The sequence below is a fragment of the Bombus bifarius genome, unplaced genomic scaffold (genome assembly GCF_011952205.1).
Source record: "Bombus bifarius isolate JDL3187 unplaced genomic scaffold, Bbif_JDL3187 scf7180000008515, whole genome shotgun sequence".
NCBI lineage: Eukaryota > Metazoa > Arthropoda > Insecta > Hymenoptera > Apidae > Bombus > Bombus bifarius.
In genome coordinates this window covers 123,191-138,954 of record NW_022884701.1, presented here as the reverse complement: position 1 = coordinate 138,954, position 15,764 = coordinate 123,191, and the positions used below count along the sequence as shown (strand labels likewise).

The 15,764-nt window shown below is 42.3% G+C and overlaps 2 protein-coding genes across 9 annotated transcripts in view; one reads left to right on the top strand and one right to left on the bottom strand.

Moving 5' to 3' along the window:
• LOC117213169 overlaps window positions 1–15,764 on the bottom strand; it is a 33,853-nt gene that overhangs the window by 827 nt on the left and 17,262 nt on the right. For 4 of the 8 annotated variants that reach the window (XM_033458525.1, XM_033458524.1, XM_033458526.1 and 1 more), the window contains 10 exons: window positions 4,333–4,701; window positions 2,170–3,529; window positions 1,970–2,085; window positions 1,735–1,875; window positions 1,551–1,648; window positions 1,276–1,459; window positions 974–1,196; window positions 603–853; window positions 304–512; window positions 75–228 (listed from right to left, as the gene is read on the bottom strand). In XM_033458525.1, the coding sequence (XP_033314416.1) occupies window positions 75–228; window positions 304–512; window positions 603–853; window positions 974–1,196; window positions 1,276–1,459; window positions 1,551–1,648; window positions 1,735–1,875; window positions 1,970–2,085; window positions 2,170–3,529; window positions 4,333–4,686 (3,090 nt within the window). In that variant the 5' untranslated portion in view covers window positions 4,687–4,701. Of the gene's footprint in view, window positions 1–73; window positions 239–303; window positions 513–602; window positions 854–973; window positions 1,197–1,275; window positions 1,460–1,550; window positions 1,649–1,734; window positions 1,876–1,969; window positions 2,086–2,169; window positions 3,530–4,332; window positions 4,702–15,764 lie in introns of those variants that run through there. The other 4 variants (XR_004488593.1, XR_004488592.1, XM_033458522.1 and 1 more) reach the window with 3 other exon arrangements.
• Window positions 7,161–11,635, top strand: LOC117213184. Its single transcript, XM_033458548.1, has 2 exons — window positions 7,161–8,449; window positions 8,656–11,635. Exon 2 carries the CDS (start codon window positions 9,329–9,331, stop codon window positions 9,971–9,973), a length of 645 nt encoding a protein of 214 aa, XP_033314439.1. The 5' UTR covers window positions 7,161–8,449; window positions 8,656–9,328; the 3' UTR covers window positions 9,974–11,635.

The window sequence follows — 15,764 nt, the reverse complement described above, 5'->3', positions numbered from 1 at the left end:
GTTGATTAACAAATTCTTAAAACGGCACCAGAAACATTTTATAGATATGTATCGGTAACGTCACCAGCTATTACCTCTTTGATCAGTAGACGACAGTTCTCCATCACGCTACGTCTTCTGTCAGAGGTGTTGCTGAGAATTTCGTCCGATTGATGCAGGCTGTCCACGATTTTACGCAATTCCTCTAATTCCGTTACAGTTACCTCCAATTTCGTTTCTAACTCGGATCTGCAAATCACTATGTATTTATGCAGTGTTCTCTATACGCGTGCCTTGGTGTACAGCAAAGAAATATGAAATTACTTCTCTTCTTTCAGCTCTTGAATGCACGTGTCGTTATCGAGCTGTATTATTCGCAATACTTTTAATAATTTCGTGACGAGGTTATCTACATCGATTACTTGATCAACAAGACCAACAGCGGGACAATAATCCGAAGCCAATGGGCCTTCATTGGTGCCGGTGTCTGACTCGCTGATAGAGTCACAATCATCGTCTTCCTCGTTTTCAACCTGTGAACAATTATACAAATTTCAATTGATAATCCGTCGTTACGGTCTTTGTCATTTCACAACTGTTTCTCCATATTTTTCTATTTATACCTTACGACGATGTAAAATAGCTTGCGTGAGATTCGTAAGACTCGAACACTCCTCGTTGGTGCGCGTCTTTTTCAGATTACTCTCGTCCACAGTTTCCGGAAAACTCAAAGCTCTGCGAAGCGAGTCGCTACTCGATACCATGTTATGCGAGTATGTATCGGGCAGGGGAACATCCTCTAACACGCTTTCCATCATCAGGCATGGCTCGGTTTCGAAATCGAGTAAGTCGGACGATGATTCCATGCTCAATTCTAAATAATTACATAGGACAAGGCCGTTATCGTTGCACGATGTCTTTGATCATCGATTAATAGATTCCTCGCTGTTGGTAACCATTCTCAAACGATTAAATTTAAATTACAATATTATACCTTTGTACATTTGTTTGGCTGATTCTAAGGTAGATTTTTTATCGGTGTTTTTCGTTGCAAAAGGATGCGTCGCCGCGTTTCGGATTGCTCCAATTACCGCGGAAACGAAGGAACCGCTTTTTGGACTAGGTGTACACTCTTTCAGGCTATGTTTCGAGCTAACAGGACTCGATTCAATGCTACTATTGCTTCTACTGTATGCTTCATTGTGATATATCACATCCTACAAGTGAAATTGTTAGATGCCGTTAAATGGTAAAGAGAAAAGAAACGAGTAACAAAGGAAGATGGTGGAATATTACTTCAAGGTCTTTCACTGAGATACTATAGGATGTTATCAGCTGGTCTACTAATCCCTCTAGCCTAGTTCCAAGACCGGAAAGCGCAACCGCAGCTCCGGAAACGGCGGCGCCTTGTGTAAGTAAGAGTTCCCTGCTTCGTCGTTCGACTGCATTTAATTTCATGCTCATAGATAAATTTTCTTGTCTAGAAACGTATGCCGAAACACTATGTTTAGTAAAGAGACTCGTGTCTAGGGAAACTTTTCAAGATATATTTGACCTGTGTAAATACTTACCTTCGTTGTTCGCTGATTCGCACTAAATGTTTGCATTCCTCCGTTTGCCTCTCTAATTCCAACTCGCGTTTCGTTAACAGTTCCTCCTTTTTCGCGAGCTACGAATTAAAAAGAAAAATTATACTAACGTGTTCGTCGGTCGCTTCCTGCTTCTCTTTGTATCTATGTATCAAGAATATACCACCTCTGTTTCCGCCTCTTTTAAAGCGTCCGCCAAAGTAGCTTTCTCTTCTTGGAGGAAATCTTGCATCTCTGCCGACTCAGCTTCCAGCTCCTGTTGCTGTTGTAACAATGCCTTCTGGGCAGCCAAGCTTTTCTCCAAATCCTTCATGAACGAATCAAATATAACGAAGGAACAAGTACAAATAAATAGTCGAGCCACGATGCAATAGCAACGCTAGAAGAATAATATAACCTACCCTACTTAACATACGGCACAGAGACTGCAAATCTGCTATCTCCAACTGTTGATTAGCAACTACTTGACCAGAAGATTGCAAATGACACTCCAGCTCTAGGAAGCTATCGCTGCCTTCTAAAACCAAGCCATAATTGCTCAATCTAGTAAGTGCGAGCAGAGAGAGATACAGTACTTCGACCTAAGTATCTTAATAACTACCTGCATGTTCTGATTGCGGCGTGCCAAGCATCGCCAGTACCCGTTGCGCGTTTCTATCCAACTCTTGTCGCGCAAACGCGTGATCCGCTTGCTCTTCTTCGAGAAGACGCTTCACTTCCACGATCTCAGACTTTAGCTTCTCGTTCTCCTCTTTTTGCTGCGACGTTTCTTCGTTTAACCTTTTCAAGTCGGTCTGCATCGCGTGCATGTCCTCCCACGTGCCCTCCGTTTGACATTGTTCGTGCAGTCTCTCCACCACTTCCGGGCCAGTGACAGCGCTCGGCACCCCGGACAAAGCGTTCTCAATATCGTGACCGGTCAGACCAGTTTGCACGCTGATCTCGTGGTAAATACGCGTCTTCTCCACGGTCTTATGCCTAGGATATGGCGGCAGACTCTTGTGCCCCGAAGAATCTTTGGCTGTGGTCTTCTTTTCCATCTGTTGTCTACTCAGGCTCGCGTCTCTACTTCCAGATCTACTTCTGATAGTCCTGTCCGTCTTTTCACTGACTTTAGCGATACTTATTTTATTCCTGTTCCTTCTAGGTAACGTGGCGTACGTATCCAGCGCCTTGTTATCCATACTCGTGGTCATCTTATCCGGTCTAGAAGCTTTCGTAGCTTCGGCACGACCTGTGTAAGGTACCCTAGGGGTGGACAGAGGTTTTCGAAACTCTTCGGACGGCGTTGAACTCGGCGTGCGTGCACCACGTGTGCTGGACCCACCTCTAGATCTGCAGCTACCGCTCTGACCACCTCGGCCACGCTGCGCCAGGTCCTTGTTGATTTCCGTAGTGAGTACGGATGGCAGTGAATCGGGAATCGGCCTCGTCCTCGTTCGTGGCGGCATTGAATTTAATCCTGAACGGAATGTCGTCGTCACTCGACTGTTATTTGTCGTATTATCGTTACTATTCTCTCTGGCAGCAGATTTCTCCCGGGATCGCGCCCTGTCCCTCGTCGTTGGCTGTGTTTTGCACAGGATGCCCCTCGGAGTCGCGGTACGCGGCTTGGAACGTGCTGGAGTCGCCGAATAATTGGTGCTTAATGGCGTTGGCTTTACCCTAGCGTTCTTTTGAGTCTCGGTCGTGGTGGTTTTCTTTTTACTAGTGTTGGACACGGCTATGGTCCTCTTGGCGTTCGTTCGATTTGCCCTGGCGGAAACGCTGCCTGCTATGGAGGAACTTTCGCTGCCACCTTCGCTGGTACCTTCCCCGCCGTTGGTCAACCTCACGTCGTCGGGTAAAGTTGCGCATGGGTCCTCGTAGACGGAGCAACAGCTGACTAGACTGGAATCGCAGGACGCCTCGTCGAGGCCGCCGCAGCTGCTCGCATAATCTATGCTGTTTCGACTTCGTACCTGAAACCGGCATCGGTGAATGTAGATACGATTTTGACGACAATAGCTTAGCGAGAAAAGTCTCGGGTCTGTGACTCAGATCTTAGTCGTGTCATTCTATTGTAGTAAAGTTGTTAACCGTTTCGCTTATTGAGAGATTTTCTATGGAAATTATATAAGAGGAATCGGTGAAATATTTTTCAAGCATGCGTAAAAAAGGTCGGTTTGAACAAGAATTTTTTGAGGTTAAAGCGTTCTTGGCACCTGAACCAACAGTTCCTTCTCGTGTGAAATATCAATGACCTACTAGGACTGCTTCGAGCTATTCGCAGTACTTTCCCAGGCGAATTTATTTACAGACCGAAATGGGTCACCGTGTATAGTAAACTGTAATCTCGAAAGCTCTCCCGATCCAACATCCTTCGTACGTTAGAAGCGCACGAATTTTTCCTTCCTTCGATGTTTTCGCGGAGAATTTCATACGAAGCGTGTTCAAGACCTTAAATAGGTCTTAATAGGTCAGTGGAATAATTGAGAATGACCTCGTACTACCCTTCATACGCAAAAATCTAAAGAGTTGTTTGCAAGGTCTTACGTTCCTCTCTAAAATTTTAAGCGATCTAGAAAAATTCTCGTATATTCTCTAACGTCGAATTTCTATATAACGTAGTCAGAAATTGTTCCAAATCGTTTCATCCCTTAACAGACTTTCCATCTATCAACGCACGAACAAACGAAAATTCGAAAATACCACTAAATGATCGAATGTAACGAAACGACCCGGGACTCGCATTTTTCTACGGTCCAGTTCGATCGATCCTCACCCTTGGCACCTCGGTGGCGCATCCCTCCACTCCACTGTCGCTTCCGTCTTTGCTGTCCTTCCCTTCGCCCGTATAATCCTTCCTCTCGTTGTTCAGAGTCGAATCTGACTTAGTTGCCTCGGAAGATTCGGTCACGTGGATCACGGTGATGTTGCAGTCACTGTTTATCGTCGAGTCCATGTCATCCTCGTGCAAAGGCTTATCAGCTTCGACCAATGGCGAGGCGAGGTCCTCCGGGACTCCAGAGTCTTGCCTCGCCACATTCAGCACCGGCGAAACTTTCAGACTGTTGTCCTCGAGCGGCGTCTTCTCCATCTCGAGGCTCGGTTGCTCGTTCGTCGGTGACACGCTCATTTCGCGGTTGCCATTCTGTAATTCAAAATAGTCAAACAATAAGCCACGTTGAATATATGCCGGATAATCGTGCGAACTTAATGGATACTTCTACACGAAGAGAATTCGAGGAACGGAAGAAACCTAAGTAAAAGTTTGCTTCAGGCTTTAGCCATTACGACCGCTTTTTATATAATTTTTTACTCGTTACATACGTAATACGCATACGGTATAGCAGAACTCTACCAAGTATCGCACAGTGTGGCGGAGAAAAATACAATTTTATCCTCGCAGACCTCGTTGCCGAGAAAATCGAACGTAAACGTCGCATCGAGGATGCGTAGGCTGCATCGATTCCTGTCCGAACGTATTCGGGCTCGATTTCCTCTTCTTTCCACGAAAAAAAAAAAAAAAAGATAACAATCTGGGTCGAGAGAAGTTAAAATACCAAAGAAGGACAGCACAGAGAAGTTAGCGTAGTCACGCTATATGAGAGACTGACCGACTAACTCAGACACAGACGAATTCTCGAACCAGAGAAACGAATAATCGAAAGGGACCGTTCACGGTTGAACGAACAAAGCAACGTCCAGCACAGACTGGACAGACTTGCCAGATCGATAAAGCAATTAAAATCCGGATCTTGACCATGCACTGGCAATCGTCTCGATATTCGATTACTTCGGACCATATCCGGCAATCCTTCCAGAATTCACGAAAATGAAACACACATGGACGAGGGCCAACGATTTTTGAGATCCAGATGAAAATTGAATATTCCGTCCAATCGCCCGAAGGAAATTCCCCGTTCATCCGATTATACAAGGGGTTAAACGAATTCCAGTGTGAAATCTATAGGGCGATTGTGGATATTTTGGTAAATTTTTCTTCAAAGTATTTTACTTATTTCTTAGCTTTCTTCTAAATTTCGTCTATTTCTTCTTTTATCGTTTCGTCGTATCGTTGTTTTACTTTTTCTAGTTTCACATGGGAACTTTCACCTGCGAATTAAACGAATGAATCTTACTCATTACGGGGATGAAGGTGTCGCGTCGCTAGTACGAGATCTTCGTTGATTCGTCGGCCACGCGTGTAAATACACGTGTTTGAAGTATCGCGAAATACCAGCGAGAAATTGCGAGTAAGATCGCGTAATCGCGCTGGCAATTTGTTTTTCATTACCAGCCGGGGAATCTGTGACATATACCTTTTGGTCAAACGTATAAAACTCGCTGCAAAGACAAATCGACCAAAGTCCTCGAAGCATACGGTAAAAATAACCGTTACGTGTGTTAAATTACGTGTCTCAAAAAAAAAAAAAAAAAAAAAAAAAAGAACGCAATTTAGACGATCAATTTTAAAAACACATTAGTCGCCTCAATTAAGTTATTACCAGCTAGGAAACGAAAGAGGCGGTAATAAGAAAGAAAAACATAGTCAAAGAAATACGACGTATTAAAATTGATCATTCCGTGTTGAAAGAAATACGTTTATTCAGAAATGTTGCCTACTCTATTTTAATACAAAACCAGTTACTTCGGTGATCTTGATCGGTATGTTTCTATTGCTCGTGACCTACCATCGCGACTAAAAGTTTTACATCCATTGATTTAACTACGTATAAATGACGTATTATTGCGATATTCAATCTGTGCGTTACGATACTCAAGACGCACAGGTTTCAAAAGGCATTGAAAGTCGAAAACAAAGTCCACGAAAAAAGGAAAAAAGGAGAAACATCGGTTCAACGTGACCGTAGCGGTAAAAACATCAGCACGTTCGCCTCCACTTCCGTCTTATAATCTCTCACTCGATGCTTTCCTTTCTCTTTTTAGTCGCCGCTTCCGCCATATATTGCTCTCTTTCTCTTCCGCGTGGTTACGTACACACTATGTACTCCAATGATAATCGGCGAGGAAGATCACGTCAGCACGCGGTGTTCCCCCTTCCGAGCATGTTTAGATCGCGTAAAAGGCGTTTAATCACGTGCTTAGTCATTGAACGAGTGTGCAATCCATCGTTGATCGATCGCTGCGCATCTTTCGCGTAATTTATATCTGATGAAAGGCAGCAAGAAGTCTTGGCGACGAATACATCCACGTGTCTCCCGATAAACTCTCTTATCAAACTTTACGTCAAGATTTTACTAGTTGGGTCGTTTCGACTCGTTAATTTCGAAGCTGTTCGCTTTGCAATTGACTGATTCTTTCTGTGTCGTAACTTAAAGTAACAGGAAATTGCTTTTGACGATCGAGAAGGAATATCGGAAGGAAGAAGCTCTGGTATCCCTAATTTAAGGACGCTCGAACGTCGTAAGTCGTAACGGCAAAGATTACAGGAACGACGAGACATTAAATTAAATTGCATCGACGCAATTCCATTCTAGAAATTCTAATTCGCTTCTAACGCTCAAGTTAGAAAATCCAAAATTTCTAAAATTCATATCGTTAGAACGAAAATGTTCCAAATGATCAAAAAATCGTAATATACCAGTACGAGCATCAAAGGAAACGTTAAAACATTCTACACCGCAATGACCTACGAACGATTAGGTCACTCCACCCACCACCAGAATCCTCGAGCAACTCAGCCGGATTCCAGTTTCCTCCAATTACACAAACCGTCCAACAGGAAACTTCAACCTACCAGCGACCACTGCCAGACGACGAACGAAATCCTCTCATTTAAATTTACGTCGTTTCCCATTCTTCCGAACAATCATTACCCAGTCTAGCCTATCTAAATCCCATCGACGATTACCTCCGAATAAAAGCCATCTATTCGAGTACCTTGTAATCTCGATACATATTCCAATTTCCAACAAAGCTATCGATAATGATATTATAGCGAAAAAAGGGACAGACCCCGGCGAGTGTCTCGAAGAAATTGCTCGACTCTGAGAAATACGTAAGGTCGATATCGTTGGCGATAGAGAGCTACGCTTGACCGTGATAATCGGCGAGAACCGTGTAAAAGCGGTTCTCGTGCCAGTGGCGGCTAGCTAGAAGGTCTCGGTGAAGTCCCGAAAGCGGCGAGGCCGGATTGGCCGACAAGGAACCCCGGTTCGTGCCGCGCCAACCATTATTACGGCGCAGCTACGCTATTGCTGCTGGCTGTCTCGTTCGACTACTCAACAAACCAACAACCACTCGATCCCACGTTGGATCCACGGCACCACGCTCCTCACACCGTCTTACCACTTGGTAATTTATTCCGCCTCTCGTTGCGTCCTTTCAGTGGTTAATATTCTATAGCTAATTCATCGATCTGTGTGGTTGGTTCGTTGGTCGAACGAATACTTCGACGTGTCCATTTTTGATAAAATCGACAGAGAAGCGCGAGTTTTCTGTCGTTTTGTTCAACCAGCTAACCGGTCTGTAGTTGGGCGCTCGATCAAGGGCCGAACAAATTTCTCAACGCGTCGAGAAAGAAGAAAATCGATAGACGAGGGAGAAGAAGAAAAGTGACATTTTTGTTAATTAGTTGGTTAATTAAATGGTCGAATAAATTTCTTTCGACGTGCGTCCTTCTCGACTAAAGAAAGTTGACGGAAGAACAGTGTATATCGATTTCCTAAAGCAGTATTTGGAACGGTGACGTAGAAGTGCAACGAAGTATGAAAGCCAACTGCTGTATCTTGGCGAAGAGAAAACAACAGGTTTGGCGAGTTTGACGAAGTGATTCTACTACAGAAAAGATAGCGAGATAGTGCCAGTATCAAATATACATGATAAATATGTGCGATCCAAGGAGAAAGTGAAGAATCTCGATAAGGAAGATCAAGGTGAGTCTCGTATCGATTTAACAAACTTAATGCTTGGCACCCGATCGAACGCTTCTCCGGTCAGTTACGAAAAAGAACCTATATCTCGAATGTTCGAAATGCTTTGGTCTAATCTTGAAATTATCGCTTGCTAGGAAAGATTCTATCGCGGCAATTTTGGCCTGAATATTTACGCGAAGCTAATCTAAATATTTCATATTTTCCAGAACTCGAAGATAGCTAGCGAAGAAAATACCAAAGATAATAGAAAATCGCTTTATCCGGCAACCAAAGCCTATCGTCGCAATAGCTATTCCATCGAAATCTATCTTTCGAAAATAACGCGATCCTCGGAATATTTCTCCAAAAATTCTCGAGTTGATTAAATATCGCCACGAAAATTGCGATATCTAGGTATTATACGAAGTATTATATACGATAATGCCTAAATATTATCGCCCAACGCTCAAATATATCAAATATACCACGTATAAGTTATAATAAGATCAGAACATCGTCGGAAAATTTCTGATCCAAGTGATCGTAAAATCAAAGAAACCTGAGTGAAAGCACTCACCTCGTCGAACCGCAGCACCAGGCTGTTAAACCTGACGACGATCCTCCTGGCGAACATGGAGAAGAAAGACAGAGCCTGATTCGTCTAGCCGATTATCGAATGAATTTGCCAAGAACGAAGAAGCCAGGTAAAAACGACGAAACCACTGGCGATTAAAGACTCAACTGGACGAAGGAGGAATAACAACTCCGGAAAATCGATCTCCGCGAGCGTTGCATAAGACGCTCCTCGGACGTTTCGTTTTACAGAAACACCTCTACGATTACACTCGATACCGGATCACGAGAAAGACCGTAAAAATAGACGATCATCGTTCGAAAAACATGGGAATGAAGGAAGGAGAGGTGAGGAAGATCGCTGGCGATGGTCTCTCGGTGAATCTATGTTCCAACAAGCAGATCCTCGAGATCACCGGCGACGGATGCGACATTTCGATGTCGAAGAACCGAGGTAGCGTGAAAGTAATCGGCGACGGTTGTCGATTGAGGATCGACCAGAACATGGGAGACGTGGAGTACACGGGGGATGGTGGGCAGGTTCTTTTGGGTCCAAAATCGATCAAGGATAAAGTAAAGTATCACGGCGATGGCGGTAGAATAAAGTTCGACGTTGAGTTGAGGATGAGAAACCGGAAGTCGGAAGTTTCGAAGGAGGAGACGGGAAAAGGAATGGACGAAGGAAGGAGGAGGCCCGAGGAAAGCGAGGATGCCCTGAAGAAAGAGAATTCGCAGGCGGAGAACGAGGAAAAGAAAAAGAACAGAAGAAAAGAGAGACGAGACGATTTGGGTGGTAAGGAGGAGAAGAAGGGAAGATCGACGAGGACTAAGATCGTTACGACTTTTGTATACGATGAAAAGATCGTGAAAAAGTGGTTCACGAATCCGGAAGCGTCCACCAGGACTTTGAATGGAGTGTCCTCCGTGAGGATCGTGCCGAATAAAACGAAAACGAAAATCGAGGTGAAATAAAGGAGAAAATGTGACAAACAACGGGAAAATTGTACGATTCTAGGAGAGCATTCTAAATCAGAACCCAACCGAATGGTTCTTAATCAGAGAGGTGCATGCTCGATCGATAGTGGTAGATTTATCGTAGTAATTAATCACCTGAGTCTTGAATTCCTATTTTGACTAGTACCGAAATTGTTCGATTTCGATTTTCACGATACGCATTTGGAAAAGACGAAGTTTGACTTAAAATCGTGAAATACTGATTTCAATAGTCGAACCACGTCGAGGAAAAAATTAAAAAAACGGGGAAAACGTAAGAAATGCTGTGTTAAATTCTCGCCATCTAAGTCTGATTTAAAGTTCCTACACGTGGACGGAGTTGGAACTGTTAAAACATTGAGGAGGATGATCTGATCGTGGATCGATCATCAGTTTGCGTAAAACTGACTAGTGCGAAGATACTTCCTCGATGATTCTTCGTGGAAGAACTTTTCGACGAAATCTGGGATGCCCGGAATCGAGTAATCGCGAGAAAACGTAGATAAAAGACATCGGCGATATCGTGATCGATCAAACTAATACCAGGGTTTCTTCCATTTCTCGTTTCATCCTTCTTATAAAACGGTGTCAGGTAAAAACAAGGAAATATTTGATAAATATCTCAGCGAAAAATAATTTAATTGTATTTTCCTTTTAACTATAATTCTCTTAGTTCCTAATCGTGAATTTCGTTTGTTCATCTCGTAGAGACCAAGATATCGAACATTTTTAAACAAATTTGTAATTTTTTTACGTCTTATGTGTACACGTTGTATAGATCATAATAATTCAATCGTCAACTGTAATTAATTTTATAATTTGTTAATTACGAATGTTCCGTTTAATTACTTATTTATTAGAGATAGATAAATAATCGAGTTAATTTGAAAATGCCCAAGTACGATCTACTTGTTCGATAGTCCATCCATTTACATTCTAATAATTACGATAAACGCCCATGAAATATTTATAAGCAATTAACAATTGTACATGTGATCGATATTTCAGTATTTCATTATTTCTTATCTACTTATCGTTATCGTTGTCGGACAACTCATACGGACAGTACAAACCATAGATGGTATAAACACGTTCCATAAACACGAGCGATAATGAACCTCGCGAAATACTTAATTACTAGTCAAAAACAAGTAGAAAGATATACCGATACGATTTAGTATCTCTCGCTTATTTTTTACTCGGCTATTTACGTGGTTATTTACGAGCTTCTAAGTTAGGAACTTTTAGCGAGCTTACTTTATATTCGACCGATATATGTATTTGCGTATGGCGAATTATGTACCGATCTAATTGTCAGCGAAACTTTGTTGCCATCGGTGAAAACTTGGAATTTTTCTATAGATTCCGACCACTTAAGAAAAAAAGAAGAAGATAAATTGGATTTCTATCATTTTAGAAAATTCTGTAACCAAAGATCTATCGGTCTAAAGGAAATTTCCATCGACATCGCCAGTATTAGTTGAAATATTTGAAATACAGGTGTACGCAATTAATAAAATAGTTGGCAACTTTTGACTGGTTGTCTATTTCAGTGCACGTGTAGCTAAGGAAATTAAAAGATACCAAGTATCAAATGGAAGATGCGCGTTTGTCTAATAAATTACGTATTATAGAATCAAAGTTTCTCCCATTATTTTCCTGTATATACCTCACTTCCGCTCCCTTCGATACCTAAATTTATTTCCTTCGATTTCGCAGCCTTTGAATTCTCATATTTCACTTTTGCGTTCCTGTCTCAACGCAGATCTTCGAGTAGACTTTCTTCGCGTGTATTAACAACGATTCTAACGATCATATTTTCTAAAAAGCTACGATATTTTTTAACGATAAAAAGAAACTGGCCAAAAGGTGGACCAAAAACGTAGCAACAAAGTTTTCGCATCGTAACACGACCGCTGATCGATATTTTAATCGTACGACACCGGAGTATCTGCGGTAAAGGTATCGAGAAGAAGAGCGAGGTTCGCGATGCAGGGAGTCGCATGAGAATTTCGTGACTTTCACCGGTCGATTGGCGCGCGAAAATAAAATCCGTGTAGGTGACCGCGCTCCATGGGAACGGTGTATGATCGATAGGGGCCGCGTGTCTGCGGTAAATCATCGCCAAACATTCGATATCCGCGAGTTCGTCGAGTGGCACGGCTGGTTCTGGGTATGCAATAACCGTCGTACATCTGCCGGAGGTTTCTCTGTTCGAAATGGGTCGCGACACGCTGACGAAATTACGAATCGTGCGCGAATAGCCTCCGATCGATGCTCGAATAAATTTATACGACTGCTATTCGCTTTCAGAAGCTTTGTCTATCGGTTCTTATTAGAGGTATCAAGATTTAACGACTCGACGACGAGATATCGATCTTTCCCTCATTTTCAAAGGTAAGAGAGATTGGCTGTTCGTTCAACAGCCAATCCGATATCAAGTTACTAACTTATTAATTCAACCTAGAGGTAGCTCGTTAACTTGTTAAGTTAGTTTCTTATTAACTGGGAAATGTGGTAACTTACAAATTTGCCAATTCGCTGATCCAACTCGGAGATTCGTATACAAGATGGCAAAGGAAATATTATTTGACTAATTTCTCGTGTATAGCAAATAACAGCCCCTAATACTGGTTCCACTTACTAATGCAATTCCTATTGTACGAAGAAAGATCATAGATAGTAGGTTAAACAAACTCCGATTATACGAATTACTTGCACCAGGTTCATGTAGATAAAGTATCGCTGTATTTTTGGCCGCATCGTGGTTATACAGGCTGGTTGGTAACTGGTGGTACAAGCGGAAAGGGGATGATTCTTCGCGAAAAAAGAAGTCGAAAATATAGAATAAAAATGTTTCGTTCGAGGCTTTGTTTTTGAGAAAATCGACTTTGAATTTTCGCTCGGTACATGCGCGGTACGTTATAACGGATCTCACTGTAGATCGTTGCCTCGATGGAAAAATTGAAAAAAAAGAAAAAAGAATTAAAAAAGAAGACTTTTATTCTATATTTTCGACTTCTTTTTTCACGTAGAATCACCCCTTTTCCGCTTGTACCACCAGTTACCAACCACCCTGTATAACTTGGAGTAACGTAGAATTCTTGCACTTGGAATAAAGAAACGTCCGTGTACAATGAACCGAGTATCTCGAATGTTATCGTAAATTGAACTATCCGTTTTCTTTCTGGGCTACGATACGCAACAAAGATTTCATTTTCAACATACAAATAAAGAATCAAAGGAATCCACTGTACCATCGCCATTCCGTATCTATTGTACTCAAGACGTTCCCCGTAGAACCCATCGTGTCCAATTTACGACTCTCGTATCGCAATAGAGAATTTTTCTATTTTTCCTATCAGGTGTAGTATACGTTCGACTCTTTGAACCGTGTTACTTCAACGCTTGAAATCATAATGATTTCTGAGCTCCGCGTGTTTTGCCCCCAGGTTCAGATATTTATTCATGCTGGTTGCGTAACATTCTAGTTGGAAAACGACTGCGAATATTATAGCAATGTTGTATAGCGATCAAAGTATCGTCGATCGATATCAACCTGACCGTGACTCTGTTCTCGGATCATTGATCGATAATCTACGATAAAGAATCGAGTAAAAATCACGATAATAGAAACCTGCGTTAAGCAAATCGAGCGAATCCATCTGTAAATATATTTAAAAAATAAAGAAACGAGAGAGACTTTTAAAAAACCAGACCGATATCGGCTGATAAGATATCGCTAACGCGTCGCCCTATCGTACGATCCAGTTGAGCATTAGCAGAATTCATAAATGGAGGAGATAATGGCAATTTTTACGTCACTGGATATACCTACAGGATGCCCTGTGCAATATGGTACAATGGGTTTGGAAATGATTGTACGCGCAAAAGTAAGTGAAAAATATAAAATATAATTTTTCACTCGCGACGCCTAAACGGAAGAAGCAACCAGAGAGTATAAAAATTGGAAAAGTCAAAGACGAGAAGACGTATATGATCCACTTGCTGCAAGGACACAGTTGTTTCGATCGTGAAGTTTCGGACAAGCCTGACGACGGTACTCATTTCCGCCCAGACGAACGAGGATTCTTTATATGGTGACAGTATGCGTTCGTTCCTTCGTTAATTCAAGGAGGAGCCCGCTGGAATCGAGGGTCGCGTCGCCATTCAGCGCTTTCATCCGCCTTTCTGACCCAGCTTTCCGTCGACGCGGTGCAAAGGTCGCCAGTCGTAATGGAGGTCAACCGGGGATCGTTAGCTAAGTTTCTTACTAGAGAAAACTCGCTTTGCTCTTTATTAAGACCATCGAGGGATTCGAGAGAAAGAAAAGAAAAGAAAGAAAAGAAAAAAAAAAGATCCCCTCGTCTATTACCACCGTGCTCTGTTACGCGCAGTTCCACGACTGAACAAGTCGCTTTCGAGAATGTGAAATTAGTTGGGCGTACTCGAGAGGATCCACAGGAACTGTAGTTTACGTTCTTGCAGCACGCTTCAACATTTCTTACGAATAACAGCCTCTTTTCTTTTCAGAATTCCAACTAAAGACATTTTTCTAAAGAAAGTTAAACTAGATTATGTTACGATGTTTTGACGCGTTAAAAGTCGTGTGCGTATCGTATGTATGTTTTGACCTTCGAACGACCTTGGAATCATCGCCAAGCGACATCGAACCCGACCATTGCAAGTTCCAAACGAAATATTAAATTCCTATCAGAGATGATTAAAAATTTCTCTTGCGGTGTCCTTGACACCTCCGACTCCACGATTTTCCGTAATTTCTTTAGCCTAGATCATCGAACATTCGAGAAATTGAGGAAAGTTGCGGAATCGAAGGTGTCAAGGACGCTACAGGAGAAATCTTTAGCTACCTCTGACGGTAGCTTAAAATTTCCGTTAAAACTTTATCAAACTATCGACGAATCAAGGTGAAACGTCGACGCCTTTGGGTGTTTTAACTTCCGAAATATAATTTTTCTACGCTCTGTTTGATACGTACGAACGATACGGAAGAAAAGGAAGAAAGGAAGAGCCAGAAGCAGGCGACGAAAAGAGCGTTTGGAACGAAAAAAGGGGTGGAAAGTCGATCGGTGCAAATGCAATTAACAGTATACAGCGAGACGAATAGAGAATTCCGAACGCTCGCTAAAGTTCTACCCTAACTCGGTGAAACGTACGCCCGTTAATGAGGACACGTGCACCTCTTCAGACGGACAATGCTGACGCCATATACCGGGTGATGCTCGCGTATCACCATTCGATCGTATTGTAAATATTGACTCTTTGAGAAACTTGGACGAAAATTCCATTAGTCAAACGGGTCGATGTAATTGAAACCACCGTTCACAACATAATCGGAAGAGCACGTATGGCCCATCGATAGCAACCAAAGACACACACACGCATATATATATATAAATAGATAAAGGAAGAAGAACAAAGCGTGTACCTATACCAAGTATCGATCCAATTGTTATTTTCCTACTATTCGATTTGTTTAACAAGTATTTTACCGCAACATTCGTTTCCATTCTAAAATTCTGTCAGCACCTTGTAATGTTCTTGTAACGCGATACGTGTACGTTGAAATTCAGATGAATTTGCAACGATCTAGCCAGATTATAATTGAACGTATTCGCGAACGTAAATCTGTCTATAAAGACACGCTGCTAACTAAGAATCCCTGTGCGATTTTTCAACATACAGGTTCACGAAAGAGACGAAAGGTACAAGGTGTACCCGCTTCAAGAGCGGACAGGTGGCGCAAGAA

Excerpts from the sequence above, each read along its gene's own strand:
- LOC117213184 (XM_033458548.1), top strand. The coding sequence starts at position 9,329 with ATGGGAATGAAGGAAGGAGAGGTGAGGAAGATCGCTGGCGATGGTCTC.